Below are 15,909 nucleotides of genomic sequence, written 5' to 3' on the forward strand. Positions count from 1 at the left end.
GGCACACCTGCACCAGGGTAAACCTCCGCCTACGCCACTCCTGCTTTACAGGTGAAAATAGAGCACCAGGACCGCTAGTCTTTGATGTTATTTATTTCCTGCTGTGTTTTACTTGCATCTATTTGAAAGAGTGAGTGTAAACACAAAAAAAAATATTTTATTTTATGTGCTGGAATGTGTAGAAAATAGGTTTAAATGTTAAACTAATTTCTTCAAGTCAGAGAATGTTGCATATAATTAAATTTTTGCTTGATGCATAAAGTTAAAAGGTTAAAACTAATAAAACAAGTTTTAAAAAGAGACTTTGCCATTTGATTACATTTTGTATGATGGATTATGCAGAAAAGTAGAATTGGGCTGAAAGATCTATCGCTTTATCACCTACTCAGGTTGTAAATCGTGTTTTTAAAAAGTAACTAAGTAACTAAGTAATTAATTACTTTTGAAAATAAGTAATTAGTAAAGTAACGGGATTACTGTTTTGGGGAAGTAATCAGTAATTAGTTACTGATTACTTTTTTCAAGTAACTTGACCAACACTGGTAATATGTGAAGCCTTGTGTTTTTCAGAGTCACAATCTCGGTGTTTAGAAACCAGATGTGATGAGGTGGGGTGGATCTGACTGTGAAACCACACACGCATTACATAAAAACTGGTCAGTCACAAGTTTTTTAGCCAATGAGCATAACCTGGATAAACTCTGCATGACCAAGACTTACAAACTTGAAATAATTTTTCATTCATTCATTTAATATGATTAAAATGAATCACTGAGACTTAGTGGTTCATTTCAAACGGGAAAGTGTTTTCACAGGTCAAGTTAAAGAGCCGTTTTCCCATTGACTTTATAAGGACTGAAGGCCGTTTCCCAACACCTGCTTACAAACAGTCACAGATTGGTGAAGGTTTCCAAATTGACACTTTCAGCTGCTCCCTTATCCACAAAGGATATCCACAGTATGTTTAATTTGGCAGATATTATACATGAATTGCTTTTCCTGATACAACCCCAAAGTGCATTATGTCTCCTTCTGTGCCTGGGGCTGAACTAAGGACCTTTGTAGGCAAATGTGCTATTTGCCAATAACTGCTAATTTATTGCCAACACTATGCAAGCCAAGCAGCTGGGTCATTTACCATCATTGGTATAACATTTTAAAGTTAAGGGTGTCATGTCAGACGTCAGCTTTATCCGTTTTTCCTACATAAGATTTATTTTGTTTTGTGCAATCCACTTTGATAAAGTGATGTGTAAATCTGCACTTATTGACTAACTACACTTAAACTTACGAACACCTGGTGCAACTGGTCTATGGATTCCATTTTGAGAGAATATATAAATAATAATCATTTCATGTGTGTCCAGTGTACATAATATCTGGTGACACTTTTCCATCACCACAACATGCAAACGTTTATCCCTTGTGTTGTCACACCTCTCTCTATTCAGTCCAGTCCATCCAGCCATCCTCTTCATCATCACAGCACACCACCTCAGCACCAGTCACACCACAGGAGGCAATAACATATGTAACATATGATATTTTTGTGTTTGTATTATTCAGTGTTTCCATCTTAAAATATGCTCCACAGATTCCAGTGTCTTCTTTATGCTCCACGGTTAACTCCTCATATAAAAGAGTTCAGTAATAACTCAGCTGTTTTCCCTGGTGCGCATATAACTCCATGTAAACATTTTAACCCCTCTTCTCTTCTCTTCTCCCTCCTAGTCCAAACTCAAGAATTGTGAATATATGTTCTCATATAAGGTAAGCTTTCATATGGTTTTGGCATATGAAGCTTATGTCATTCATTATGCGTCTTCAAGCCTGTGCAACCTCGCTTTTCTCAGCTTGTGGGTCTCTGGCAGTCGTTCTTCCCCTTGAGAGGAGAACCAACAGAACATGTCACATTTGCATGATGGCTTTTGCCAGGTTTTTTCTAAACCTGGATTGCTGTACCTGGCTGACTTTAAAAGCTCCGTTTTGAGTATTTGAATTTATTGTTGGCGTGATATTGTGAGACTCTCTGTTTTGTAACCTGTAGCAGAAATTAGGTGAGTAAAAGGTTTGCAAATCTTCTAACCTTTGTTGAGATATCAAGTGCATCATCTGAAGGGACTGAGAAGCTCTATGCTATGAAGGCATTGACTGTGGCTGAACAACATCAAACACCAAAGAAAACATACTAAACTATATTTTATGTTTGGACCTGCCTGATGAGTGGTGTATGCATAAACGCAGCAGAAATTATATATACTGTATTTTGTAGGTTTTTGCTTGTTGCAGATGACTGGAGACATTATTCATAAATTTTTTTTTTGCAAAGATTGCAGACCTGAATTGAAACATGTTGTGGAATCAGCTGTGCTTGTGCCTGTATGCTGTGGCCCAGTTCCATACTATGCGCTAATACTGAGCAAATATGCAGGGTTTACGCTGCGTTCACATGGTGAAAGTGACAAAATACTCGTCTCAATTTTCAGTGCTGTATTTGAGTGTGCAGAACTATTGTGCTTGTCCCTATTTTATGTCACATACAGTGCTGTGCAAAAGTCTTGAGCCACCTGTATTTTCTTTTTATTTTGCTTCCAGGGAGCCAGACTTTCATGTAATATTTTACAAGTGGTGTTGAGCATTTGGGAGAAAACTTTTAGATCAAATTTTGTACACCTAGGTGAAGTCAGTGACTTTGCATCTTGTGTCACAGATCATATCATTTAAAACTGCATGTACTAAAAGTCATGCATAGTCCACATTTGCTCTAATTAATAATTTTCTTCACTACAAATTACCAAATAAATGGATGAAATTCCAATCACCTGTATTTTGTGTTTAGTGATCATTATCAGAATGCAGTATCCTTTTATTGCTACTGTAATGATAGCATGCCTTTAAACTCTTGTATACTGTGCAGAAAGACATACAAAGACAGTGTATACTATGGAACTGGGACAAACTGGGTTGGCATTGCATTCAGAAGCCATCCTGAGCACCCTCTTTCCCTCTTTAGAGCTTGTGGTTCTCTCCATTGAGTTTTATTTGCTTTTCTCTGCTCACCCTATTGCTCTTCAGCTTTTCTCCTTCATCTTCCCCTCTCTATTTTTCACTCTCCACATATGTCTCTGTGCCTCACAGCAATATTCTAAGAGAGTTTTTCTCCCTGTCCCTTAGGAGGCTTCACCTTCTATGAACTCATGCAACGTGGAGTGCCCCTACATCTGATTGACAAGTATATGACCGAGTCGAAGGTTGTTGAGCAAGAGAAGTAAAAACTGAGCACAGTGCAATAAGACATTTTTGGCTTGCAAACATCTGATGCCACTAGTTACCCTGTTCTCTCAACTGCTGAGGTCAGCAGCCTGCAGGTGGATGGAGGGAAGATGGGACAGGTGGGTGGGTGTGAGGGAGGGTATACCAGTCCGGTGTGGTATGCTGTGTGCAGCTTTGGAGCTAGTTACCATGAGAAAAAAAAAAGCCAGTTCATCTTCTTTATCACTCTGTTATGTTTGAAAGACTCAGCTCAGATGCATGTTGGCAGTGTTTTGGTTCTAGCTTTAATAAGGAATTGTAGTGTGAAAAAAACAAGCTCATGGTGCACAACCAGTGTATTTTCATGTGGATTTTTGTCAGGAGTGCTTTTTGAAGGTGGCTGATTACTTCTGGGCTCTGAAAGATTTAGTTTGATGTTTAAAGGGTGTCAGTGAACTAATACGTGGCAAGAAAAGTGAGAACAGACTTGAGTAATGTTGGACAAATGAATGTTTTCACTTTTCTGATATGAATCACATTAACATTTCACTTTTTCTGTTGAGTTAGTAAGACAATAGAGAGATTTACACAAAGTCCATACATGTCATTAAACTTTTGAATTCTTGGATTCATACTGGACTGAGGTTTGATTGGGGTTAAAACATGTGTGCATGCCTTTACCTTTGTAATTACAACCTGTGGACAACAATAAAAGACACTTTAAAAAATAGTATGTCTGTTGTTGATTTCTGTACTCTTGTGTTGTAGGAATTAATCTTCTTTTCTAGTCTGTGACAGATTCACTGTGTAATTGACCTCATTAATTCATTTTAGTCATATTTATTTATTTTGCAAACCAGAAATAGCATGAGGGTTTATGGAATGAGTCATGTATGTGAGATCTGGAAAATATGTTCTGACATATGGAAGGTCTTATGTTTGAATATACTGACTTGACCATATAAACAGGGGGGTAGTTAAAGGAGACCTACTGTGGTGCTCAAAAGTTGACACAGAGTATTGACACAGGTATTGACACAGAATAACCCATTTTTTTAATGGCAAATCTCATAAAACCATAGTTTATTCACAATAGAATATAGAAAACATAAAATATTGAAACTGAGAAAATGTGCCATCTGAAGACGAAAAAAACCAAACACCCATTTTTATGGCAAAACAAATCTTAAAAAGCCGGGACAGGGCTATGTTTCACCCTCTGTTTTTAAGAACAGTCTGAACACTGAAGAAAACAGTTGCTGGAGTTTTGGGAGAGGATTTATTCCCATGCATGTCTGATAAAGGCAGGCCTGGGTCTTTTCTGTTGTATTTTTCATTTCATTATGCTCCAAATGTCTGTAGGCCGGTTCAGCACCTGCTCTCGTCTACTACAAAGCTCTGCTATTGTCTTAGATGCAGTATGTGGTTTAGCATTGTCTTGCTGAAAATCCAAGACCTTTTCTGAAAAGAAAAACTGTCTAGATGGGAGCATATGTTGTTCTAAAACCTGTATATACCTTTCCCCAGTGGAGACACCTGGGGAACACAGCTGATTAGAATCTAACTAATGAAACGAGGGAAAGCAAACTCGCCATAATGCATATGAGACAAGGGAGTCGAAGTAAATTAAAAACAGGAAGTAATGAAGACCCAGACTAAGACATGTGACGTTGACACAGGGAAAATGTAAACAAATGCCAAGGTGTGACTAACTGGGAAGAAAAGGCTCACTTGATATATAAATATATATATATAGAGAGAGAGATCATTATTTTTGTGAATAATTTTAATAAACAAACTTAGATCCAACAACCAAATGCAAGGGAAATTTATTAGGAGATTCATTTATTGTGAACCCAAACATATCATAAACAGCTACAGGAGGTATTCTTCAAATTAAGAGTATAGGTATGACACAGGTATTTGTTACACCTGTTATAGTCAGTTATAGTCATGTAAACAATCCGATCTCTGTGAACATAAAGAATCAAATCCCTCTAATGCAGCAAATTAAACCCTTGAGTTAATAACTTAGAAACTATGATTATTAGCCCAAGTACCATAAACAGACCTAGAGAATGTAGGCTAATATTTCTGATTGTTTTTATCATTTGATGTGCGATCTATTTACAAATCCACACTTTTCAAAGCTTAGTAAAAACACAACTCATGTTTACCTTATTTTTTCTTTTAAATTTACATTAGTTAATCTTTAAAAGAACAACATGATTCCAGGTGTTTTTTCTTCTAAAATGAACTATTAACTAAATTAAATAAATTTAACATTTTTTTTAATCTAACTTTAGCTTTTAGTTTAGAACTAACAAAGTGAGCAAGAAGCACAAGGAGAACAGCTACACTAAGGCAGGTCAAATATGATGATATTTTAAATGTTTGTGTGGTACTTTCTATATGTTAATGATACCACCTACACTTTTAAGAATCATCGTTTCTAAGTTATAAGGCTTAACCTACATGAATGAGGTAATTATGGGCCTAAATGCATCTGCCAGTCATACAATATGTGCTTAGGTTTGCTTATATTTTAGCAAGTTTATGAGCCAACCAGATGGTTATTATCACAGTGTTATACACTCTTAGGCGCAGGCTATGTGCATTTAAACTTCCCGGTAGTGATGTGCGGATCGATCCTGAAATATCGATTCCTCCGATACCAATCATTTATGTTCTAGAATCGATTCTCACATTAAAATATCGATATTTTAGTAATTTAGAGTAAATTTGTAGTTTATCATTAACAGGAACACAGTGGAAAGAAACTATAGCATTCGGATTGCCTACATTCAAAGGAACTACTTCCTCTTCCGCCTTTCATAGTCATGTGCGAAATACGGCTGTATAAATGTCTCGCAGCCCCTTGGCGTGCGCACTCACAACAATGGCTGAGCGTAATTGTGCGGATGTATTTTACCTCCACAAACAGCTGAGCCGTGGTTTGCAATAAATGTGGCAAAAAAAGTGAGGTGTTGTGGCCATACTTGCCAACCTTGAGACCTCAGAATTAGGGAGACATTCAAAAGGGCTGTTTGGGCGGATAAATATATTTTACAGGGTTTATTTATCGGATAAAATACGTTAAATGTCACCGTTATTATTGGCCGGCCCGGAAACAGCGGGGGTGTCCAAATTCAGAGGCTGCTTCCACCTGAGGACCGGCCTTCGCGGTCTAAAGAAAGCCGGGTAGTACGTCACGAGCTCCCTCGGTGGAGTGAAACTCTGCCGTCTGCTCCTTGCTGTCTAAAATATAACCGGACACTGACGTAAACTCTTCTGTTTAATCAGTTTTCTGTTTGACGTTTATTCAGCTGTGTGAAAACCCCGGAGGAACCCTCCCGAGGGAATAATAAAGTTTAATTTAATTTAATCTAATCTAATAACTTTAATCTCAGCCAAACCGATTTACTCACGAACAAATAAAACACTGAAAAAGCCAAACAAGAACATTTTTAAGTTATCAAAGTGACTTGTACATCATGTTTAACCCGAGTGGTGAAAGACCGCGGGGGTTTGAAGACAATGTGTCGGTCGGCTCAGATATTTGAAGTTTACACAGCTACATTCTCACCTGAAAATATGTTAAAAGTTTTTTTGCGACCCAGAAAGAGAAATAAGAGTGATATTAAAACTAAGTCGCTGCCGTCATTGTTGGAAACTGGAATTGGCTGGGCCGCGCTATGAATTCTGCGATATGGTTTTTCAACTTTGTTGTCCGGGTGGAAAATCTGGAGAAAGGTGGGATTCTCCCGGAAAAATCGGGAGGGTTGGCATGTATGGTTGTGGCAACATCACTAACCTTGTCAAACACCTCAGAGTAAATCATATCACAAAATATGACGAGCGTATGTTGAGGCGAACTGAAGAGGAGGAGAGGGACAGGTGCTGCTAGGGTGAGAGTCTCTCACGGAGTCCTTTAGTCCTCCAGGCAGGCAAGGTGTTCAAATAGCACACAACTTTAGTTTTTTTATTTCTATATGATGAACTCTGCATTATTAAGTGATAAGAAGAAGGTATTCTGATGTCCTGTAATCATTATGACGCTATAATTTGAGATACAATAAATAAAATCCGTTTTGTACAAAGTATCGGTATCGGATCAGTATCGTCGATACCACCCTGAATATTACTTGGTATCGGATCGGAAAGGAAATCAGTGGTATCGCACATCACTACTTCCCGGTAGATAGCCACGTTATCCCTTCCGGACATTCGCTTCCTGCCGAGACGCACCTCGGCCAGAAACGTATAGACATCCACAGCGCTTGGTTCCGCTGTGAAAATGGCCTTTGCTGCTCGTCTACCCTAGACATACCAGATGAGCTGCTGCTGTCTCCTGGAGTCGGCCAACCCTGTCTGAAACACCACCCGGGAATATCAGGGAGTTTTTGCGGTACTCAGAGGAGTGACGAGGCAGAAAAATAATGCCACATTTCCTGTGGCCAGAGCCGTTGTCACCCGCTCAACTAAAGCGGCTGGAGGAGCATAAATACAGCGCCTCCGGTAGATCCCTATTTGAGCCGCCGTGTCAGATCTACTGGAACTGGCTCGTCCAGCAGATACCGACATGGATCGCACCAAATACACTGACTATTGTTGGACTGCTGGTTAATGTCCTCTCCACGTTGGTGCTTGTGTATTATTGTCCCACGGCAACAGAAGAGGTGAGTATAGCGACTGGGGCTAAAGTTTCAAATGTCTACCCATCTCTGCTATGAAAAGACCGTCCTCCATTTAGAAAATGCGTAGGCTAAAGATACACCGCAACCTGTAAGACCCAGATAGCTCAACAAATAGGATTGATTATATTTACTGAGTCCATTGGGGATACTTACTAATTCGGCAAACATTTGAGCTTCACAGCTGCTTGTATTTTAACGTCATATCTACCTTATAGATGGGGCCGTGGTGCTAGCTAACGCCGCAGGCGCTGTATTTTTTGGACTGTTCTGTAGTGTCAAACAGCTAAATTTAAATTTGGTAGTGTAAGCCGAAGTAAGCTTGGAGTCCGTCTCCAGGTTTTTCAGGAAAACCTTTTTTGCTCTTTTTTTTAAACCCAAGCATGGCCACAAGCAAGCCGAGACGCTTTAAAGGGGGTTTTAATCGTATTAGGGACGACGTGGACAAGAATAACTGATATATCGGCGGTCATGTGCCTTTAGAAAGTTGAAAGGCCTCATGTGACGCAGTGCTGTTTGTGTCAAAACAGCAATTTGTTTCATTGTTTCACTTAAGGCCACTATCTATCAGAGAAGAGGCGAATCATTTAGCAGCCATTTATTGGTAATTAAGAATTAAAATATAAAAGGGGGCGGGAGGGTGTCTAGCCCTTAACCAGACAAAAATATACTTATTTAAATGAGTAAGCTGATTTTGAAACGCCTCTATATTATTCTGTAATCTAAGAATACTATAGAGAATGTGCCTTGCAGGTAGCAAGTTGACCTAGGGCACAGTAAACCTGTCTGTCCCTGCAGCAGTGGGTCCAGCTGCTCATGCACAGGTTGGTGAGTTAATCAGACTTGCGCCTTTGCTCGTTCTAACTATGACAACCTTGCACCTGAGTCAAAGTCCATGCACTCCCACTGACTCCACCAGTTTCATCTACTGTTATTATGCATTGATTGAGGCATACAGTGTACGCTTTTATTTATGGAGAGTTAAGAGTTAAGTCCCATCGCTGTGCAAACAAACACACATTCACAGGAATTCATCGGAGCCTATGGAAATGGGTCAGAGTTTTCCCTCAAGTTACTGCTGTGATAAACTTAAACAAGTAGTCCACAAGGCTTTTGGGACATGTGCTTCATCTCTGTTGAAACACACTCTTTTTTTGTGTGTGGTTCTCTCTCTCTCAGTCACAGGCTTACACAAATGCTCTCTCTCTCACACACACACACACACACACACACACACACACACACACACACACATTGTAGTTTTGCAAACATGCTATGTTGGCCAGCATTACTGTCCAGATGGTCCATAACCTCCACCCTAGTAAAGAGGAGCTGAACTGGTCTAGTCAGCTGGAGTCCCTCCTACTACACACTTCAGAGAGATGTAGCACATATGGCACATAAGTATTATTTAAATCCAACAGTGCACACGTGTATGAATTCAAAAGCTCCATAAAATCCAAAACAAACAACTTCTGAAAATCCAATATCTCAACAAGTTACACAACCCTCTCCTCCCCCCTCATATGAATAAGAATTAAAGTTGTGAAATACAGATATGATTAGTAGAGACCATCTTGTAATGTGGTCAACAACTGCAATTTTTAAGAATTATATGATTCTAGACCAGGGTGTTACAAATAAATGACAGATTGCAAAGGAAGTGGGGTGGGTCTAAAGTGGTCCCTTGGTCCCTGTGATTTTGCAGGGGGATTTTGCACAGATTAAAATTTGGCCTGTCTTATAAGAGCTCAATTGATTTGGACTCTAAGACTGATTGGTAGTACTCAAGATCTTTGTGACTACATGAGAATGACTGAAATATTCACCAGTTACCCACATTTTCTTTAGCTCTACAACTATCTGTATTTTAAGTAGCTTAAATAGACCAATTAGGTGATTATCTGTGTTGTAAGAATGGGTGTGTAACTGTCAGTCTCCCTCTCTCGTCCCTTACCTGGCTTCAGGCTCCATCATGGGCTTTCATCCTGTCGGCTCTGGGGCTGTTCATCTACCAGTCTCTGGATGCTATTGATGGGAAACAGGCCAGGAGGACAAACAGCAGCTCAGCCCTTGGTGAGCTCTTCGACCACGGCTGTGATGCAGTCTCCACAGGTAATCTCCTAAACCCTGAAGTCTGCTGCGTTTGATTATAATAAACTGATTGTAGCATGTTAGTAAACAAAGCTTTGGCTTTAATTTCATTAACATGACTTTAATGTGCTTACCCCGGTGATTCTCTTTCAGTCTTTGTTGCTGTGGGAACGTGCATTTCATGTGGAATAGGACAATATCCAAACTGGACTTTCTTCTGTGGTTTTATTGGGATGTTTATGTTTTTCTGCGCCCACTGGCAGACCTATGTGTCCGGGACGCTCCGCTTTGGCCTGTAAGTCAAATATTTATTTTAAATGTATTTTTCTTTTAATATAAGAAAATGGTCATCGTTATTAGTTTGCAACACTGAATGATAAAATAACTTGAAGACAGTAAGCTAATTTGCCTGGCAAGCCACTTCCACTGGCAGGTCAACGTTACCCCAAAGACCGTTCAAGCCCCGTCCACATGCAAAGTGTTTAACTTGTCATGCATTGCTTTGCATGTGATAGTTGGTTGCTAGTGAACAGTCCAGGTTCCTGTTGCCTAAATAATCCTTCAGTGCATTTACCAACTCACATAGTCACGTGGGGAAAAAAGAGAGTTTCTAGGGCTCTAAGCAGTCCTTTGAAAAATTGAGTATACTCCATGATTCGGTAGCTTGTATAACCACCTTTAGCTTATTTTCCCCCCTTTTTTTATTCTGTGTGACCTCAGCAGTCTCTCACATTATTATGGCCCACTCTTCTTTACAATGATGCTTTAGTTCATTGAGATTTGTGGGCACTGGTTTATGCACATCTCTCTTTAGGTCCCACCGCAGCATTTCAATTAGGTTGAGGTCTGGACTTCGTCATTAGAACATTTTATACTCTTATTTATCAATCATTCTGTTTTAGATTTGCTGCTGTGCCTGGGATATTTGTCCTGTTGCATGACCCAGTTTGGCCTAAGCTTTAACTGTCGGACAGATGGCCTTGTATTTAATGCTTTTGGTATACAGAGGAGTTCATGGCTCACTCAGTGATCACAGGTCCTGTGGCTACAAACCAGCCCAAACCATCACCCTTACACCACCATGCCTGACAGTTGGTATGAGGTGTATGTGTTCCCCTGGAAGAGGAGAAAAGACCCACAGCCCATGTTGAATGGCTTGTTTTATGAGAACATCTAATTGTAGGATCCGGTCACACAGTGGCATTTAAAAATGCTGCAGTACCGATGCTGTTGTTAAACCTTCGCACTGTCACTTATCTCACACTTCCCTCATATGTTCTGCACAGGGTTGATGTCACAGAGGTGCAATTCGCCATCATAATCATGTATGTGATGTCAGCTTTCGGAGGCGTGAGCCTTTGGCAGTACACGGTAACTGAGAATCCATTTCTTCACACTCGCCTGCACAAATAGTGTACACACAGGGACACTTCCATTTCACCTCAAGTGTATAGTCAAACCTTTTTCTCCTTAGTTTTTACACCAGACAAACTAACTGAATCACTTCTTAGGCTTTAGTTGTCATGCTAGTCTTTAAATAGAATTTGTGTTTTACTTTTACTCTGTGCTGCCTTTGGAGGCTTGACTTAACATCACATGAGAGAAGTGAGAAGGTAAATATGGGTAGCTAAAGCCATGGCAACAGGTCATCTACTGGACATGATCTGGCTCAAAAAGCTGATGATGTCGCCCGCATTTGTTTGTGTTTTATTTGGATATATTTATTTATTTATTTGCTTTGCCCTCCCATCATGCTCAGCATGCTGCAGCTTTCATATAAGCACTTTTCTATTTTATAAGGAGAACGCTTCTTGTTTTCTCTTTATTTTGACCTCAATGTGTTCCCATAGTTGCCCATCATCGGACTGAAGCTGTATGCCTTCCCCGTCATGGGCATCATCGGGGGAGCCCTGTACTCCTGTTACAACTATTTCTATGTCATTTTGAATGGAGGGGTTGGCAAAAATGGCTCCACTGTGGCTGTAAGTTGTAAATACAGCATTATTTTAATATTTTAAAAAAATGTGTAAAGCGCAAAAACTAATCAATGTTTCTGCTCTTCAGGACACCAGCGTGCTGAGTCCCGGTTTGCACATCAGCCTCATCCTTACACTGGCCTTCATCATTTTCAAGAAGTCATCCAGCCACCTGTTTGAGCACCACCCCTGTTTGTACCTGCTCACCTTTGGAATGGTTATCGCCAAGATTTCCAACAAGCTGGTGGTACGTTGGTGTTCTCTTAATTGCCTGAATGAACTGTCACATATCTTCTTTTGTCTGTTTTAACCCATCGTTTAACCCAGTGTTTAACCTGTGTTTTCTTTCTTTCTTGAATCTTCTCTGTAGATGGCACACATGACCAAGAGTGAGTTATACCTACCAGACCCAGCCTTTATTGGGCCTGGCCTCCTATTCCTCAACCAGTACTTTAACAGCTTCATTGACGAACACATAGTCCTCTGGATCGCCATGGTTAGTACTGATCTCACAGGTGTCTTTGTTTAAAATGCAGCCCCACCCTTTTTGTCACCTCTAAGTAGCCACATTCTTTGCTCTTCTACCTATATGTGTATATAGTTAATACCTTAAATTATTTTCCTTGCATACTTTATTTAGTTGAGAGCTTTTCATTATAATGATAACAATAGAGAAATAAGATTGGAGCGTAGTGCCTTGATATACTTGTAGGACTTGTCAGCGTTGATGACTAATACGCACACAGTTAAATCAACTTCTCATAAGCACAGCGGCTTTCATTTCTGTCTGTGGGACTCTTATCTCTGCTAGTTGCCATCTAATCATTATAGTTGTGGTTCAAAGAGCACAAAGTTTCTACAATGCAAGTGAGATGACTTGTGATAAACCTTCCTTTGACACCCATGACTCGTGTTGTATCTCACACGCTGTTGCAAACCCCTACAGGGTTTCCAGCTGATCAGCTTTGAAAGGATAAATACAGTTTAAAAACTTTACACTTCAAAAGAACTTTACAGCCATGTTCTCTGCTATAAATGGTAATCTTTTGTCAGTGTGACGGCCGAGATGGTGCGCTGATATTCACTCAGAGTCAACAAATATATTAATAGCTGATGGGAAACCACCATTTGAATTTGGAGCCAGCGTAGGTGTGCAAACACGTTTTCCTCATTTGACACTGACATGCCACACTAGGGAGGGCAAAAGTATTACTAATGTCAGTAATCACATCCCGGTATTACAGATTCTGGCTTACTGGTTTTCCTTATAGCAATACTTATTGTCCATCTAAACATGCGTGTTAGGATCATTTTATAAATAATAGCCATCCATGACAACAAGAAAATATGTGATTGCATAAACAGGAAGCAGGAAGTTGGTTACTTAGTTTTCAAAGTGTGTGTCAGTCCTTCAGCCCTCAACAACCAGAAGCTTGTGCGTGTCTCGGGGTATGGCAGTGAACTGCTTTACTTTTTAAATGGAGGAAAGGAAACTGCTACAAAACTAAAGATTTCCATGTAAATTACTTCCTTGCGGTATCTAGTGGCTGTTCTTGTATCATCCTTTGTGGTACCATTTAATGATGCTGTCTGTTAGGGACCTGTATTGCATCTGAAATTACTATATCACCTAACATAGTACGTCTTTATTATTTTTGCTCCAGGTCCTCTCCAGTGTGGATTTGATACGCTACTGCACGGGCGTGTGCCTCCAGATCGCCTCCCACCTGCGCATCCACGTCTTTAGCATCACAACGCCGAGCCAGCTGCACCGCGACTGACGCTTTGCCCGGCGGGAGGAGGCGGGAGGGGACGCAGATCTCTTCCCGCTCCTGAAAGCAGACAGCGACCACGATGACGAGGAGAAACCCTTGACCTCGAGCCACTGCAGCCTTGACAAAGTAACCACTTCAGATTAAAACTCACACCCACTAAGAGGAAAGATAAAACTACCGTGATACAAAAAAAGAAGGAAAAAAAAAAAAGCAACCAAGCATGGATCTGTTGAATGAAAAATTAACCCAAGTTTCCCTTGAAAACCCAGTTGCCTGATGAAGTCTTTCAGATTTTAATTTCAAGGTAAATGCATGTTGTTAGATTTAATTTTTTGAACATCATTTGGCACTTCCAGCTTATTCAACACAAAATACCAAAAAAATAAATAAATCTTTTAATAGGTATTTTTTAGCTTGGGCAAATATCAAAGCATTTAAGTGAGCTTTAAATATGGAGACATGTTCCTCATGGATTGTTGTACAATTAACTAAACACATAAATATGACAATCACGAGTGACAATTTAAGTAAAATTTCTTTGATATCTGCTGAATCTGAATCAAATACCTGTTAAGAGTTTTCTTAATGACTTGTTTTAATTTGTTAAATTAAATAAGACTGAATTTGATACAAATTAGGGCTTTAAAGAAACTTTTTTTTTAAATAAACTTATAGACCTTAAAATAATTTCCAATAAGGTTTCCAATTTGGACCGGCAGGTTGTCAGCGAGCTGCATCGAAGGGTAACGATCGTGTGTTAATGCTGAAAATGATGACGTGTCTAAAGTTAGGCCGATCTCACAAACCCCACTGCAGTTGTTTTTTTTGTTTTTTGTTTTTGTTTCGACTCATCTCATCCTGCAGTCGTGGAAAACAATCCTTAAAAACATCTTCTCCGGCCTCTGGAGCACCGTCGACCGATGAAGCGTCAACACTCGGCTTGTTCTGCTTTCTCTGTTCTTCTCCCTGAAGGGCTAATGATTTTGTGTGATTGTACAGAATTGAACTGAAGATGCCTTAAATATTTTTGTTGTAATTACTGTTTAACTTGTGAATATTTAAAGCAGCTTTGTACATTTTTTTCCCACTCAGTATCACACCAGATACAGTAATAATAGAACACTATCCTGGAAGGTTTTTTTTTTTTTTTTTTAACTATTCACTCATGTTCATTTATGCATAATTGTTATGTATATGTGACCGATTTCTTTTTTTAATTAAGTTTTGTTGGATTATTAGTAATTGTGTAGTGAATCTCAATGAAGGGTTGTAATCAGAATGAAACATCATTCAGGATCATTTGGGTAAAAAGGGACATTTCTGTAGAGCCGGTAAAAGATTTGAGGGCGTGTATTTTTTATTTTATTTTGAAAATTGCCATTGTCGTCCCCTTAGATTCTGACACTATACTCATGTCTCGAGAAGCTTATTTATGGATGGACTTTAGAGCTATGCATTTCAAAGGTACAACTATGGTTCAAAATCACTTTGTTGCACTGTAATGCAGTGAAACACCTTTCTACTAACAGACATGAGTGGAAAAGATTGTAATAAAGAAAATATTTTTCATCCATTTTGATTGTTCCTGTCATTGGTGGAAAAAAGTACTGCAACACTACCTTGTAAAAATACTGCAAAGTGACTCAGGCTTTGTACACAGCATAGTTTTTGGTTTCCCAGATGAGCTGGTCTGATCTAAGGAGGATTTTCTCACAAAGCCATCTTGAGTTTCCAGAGAATGGTCAGCAAAAAATAAAGCGTATGCCTTGATGTCAGAGAAGAACAGCATGTCCACCCTTCATGACCTCACTGTAGCCATCTTCTGATGACAGCTTCCAGCAGGAATGCACATCTCTTAATGTTTAGATTATTTCAAACTGTTTCTTGAACATGACAATAAAAAAAACACCGGCTATCATATCTCAACCAAGTAGCGCACTAAGGGGTTTGGTGGAACGGGAGATTCACATCACAGGTATACAGCCAACAACCATGCCATGTTGAAAGTCCCTTAAACATGCCTGTAAAAGTAAATTTATTGACGTCTGAAATCTGACGAGCCCTGATTATTAGTCTGAGGTGAGGAATTGAGGAACAAAATTGTAGTAAGTGTGGAAA

The 15,909-nt window shown here is 39.5% G+C and overlaps 2 protein-coding genes across 2 annotated transcripts in view; both read left to right on the forward strand.

The window, feature by feature from the left end:
- mybpc1 (myosin binding protein C1) overlaps nt 1-3,963 on the forward strand; it is a 38,441-nt gene extending 34,478 nt beyond the window's left edge. Inside the window, exon 33 of the mRNA XM_085376294.1 lies at nt 3,175-3,963. Coding sequence (XP_085232420.1) covers nt 3,175-3,272 — 98 coding nt within the window. The 3' untranslated portion in view covers nt 3,273-3,963. The remainder of the gene's footprint in view (nt 1-3,174) is intronic.
- Nucleotides 3,964-6,055: 2,092 nt separating this feature from the next.
- On the forward strand, nt 6,056-15,326 carry chpt1 (choline phosphotransferase 1). The gene is made up of 8 exons (XM_085376293.1): nt 6,056-7,931; nt 9,914-10,061; nt 10,194-10,335; nt 11,327-11,411; nt 11,891-12,022; nt 12,105-12,263; nt 12,387-12,512; nt 13,681-15,326. The coding sequence occupies exons 1-8, from the start codon at nt 7,692-7,694 to the stop codon at nt 13,795-13,797; spliced, it is 1,149 nt and encodes a 382-aa protein (XP_085232419.1). The 5' UTR covers nt 6,056-7,691; the 3' UTR covers nt 13,798-15,326.
- Nucleotides 15,327-15,909: the final 583 nt, after the last annotated feature.

Source organism: Diplotaxodon limnothrissa, linkage group LG17, assembly GCF_057381915.1.
Source record: "Diplotaxodon limnothrissa isolate DT_005_m linkage group LG17, D_limnothrissa_male_GT1.1, whole genome shotgun sequence".
Lineage (NCBI taxonomy): Eukaryota > Metazoa > Chordata > Actinopteri > Cichliformes > Cichlidae > Diplotaxodon > Diplotaxodon limnothrissa.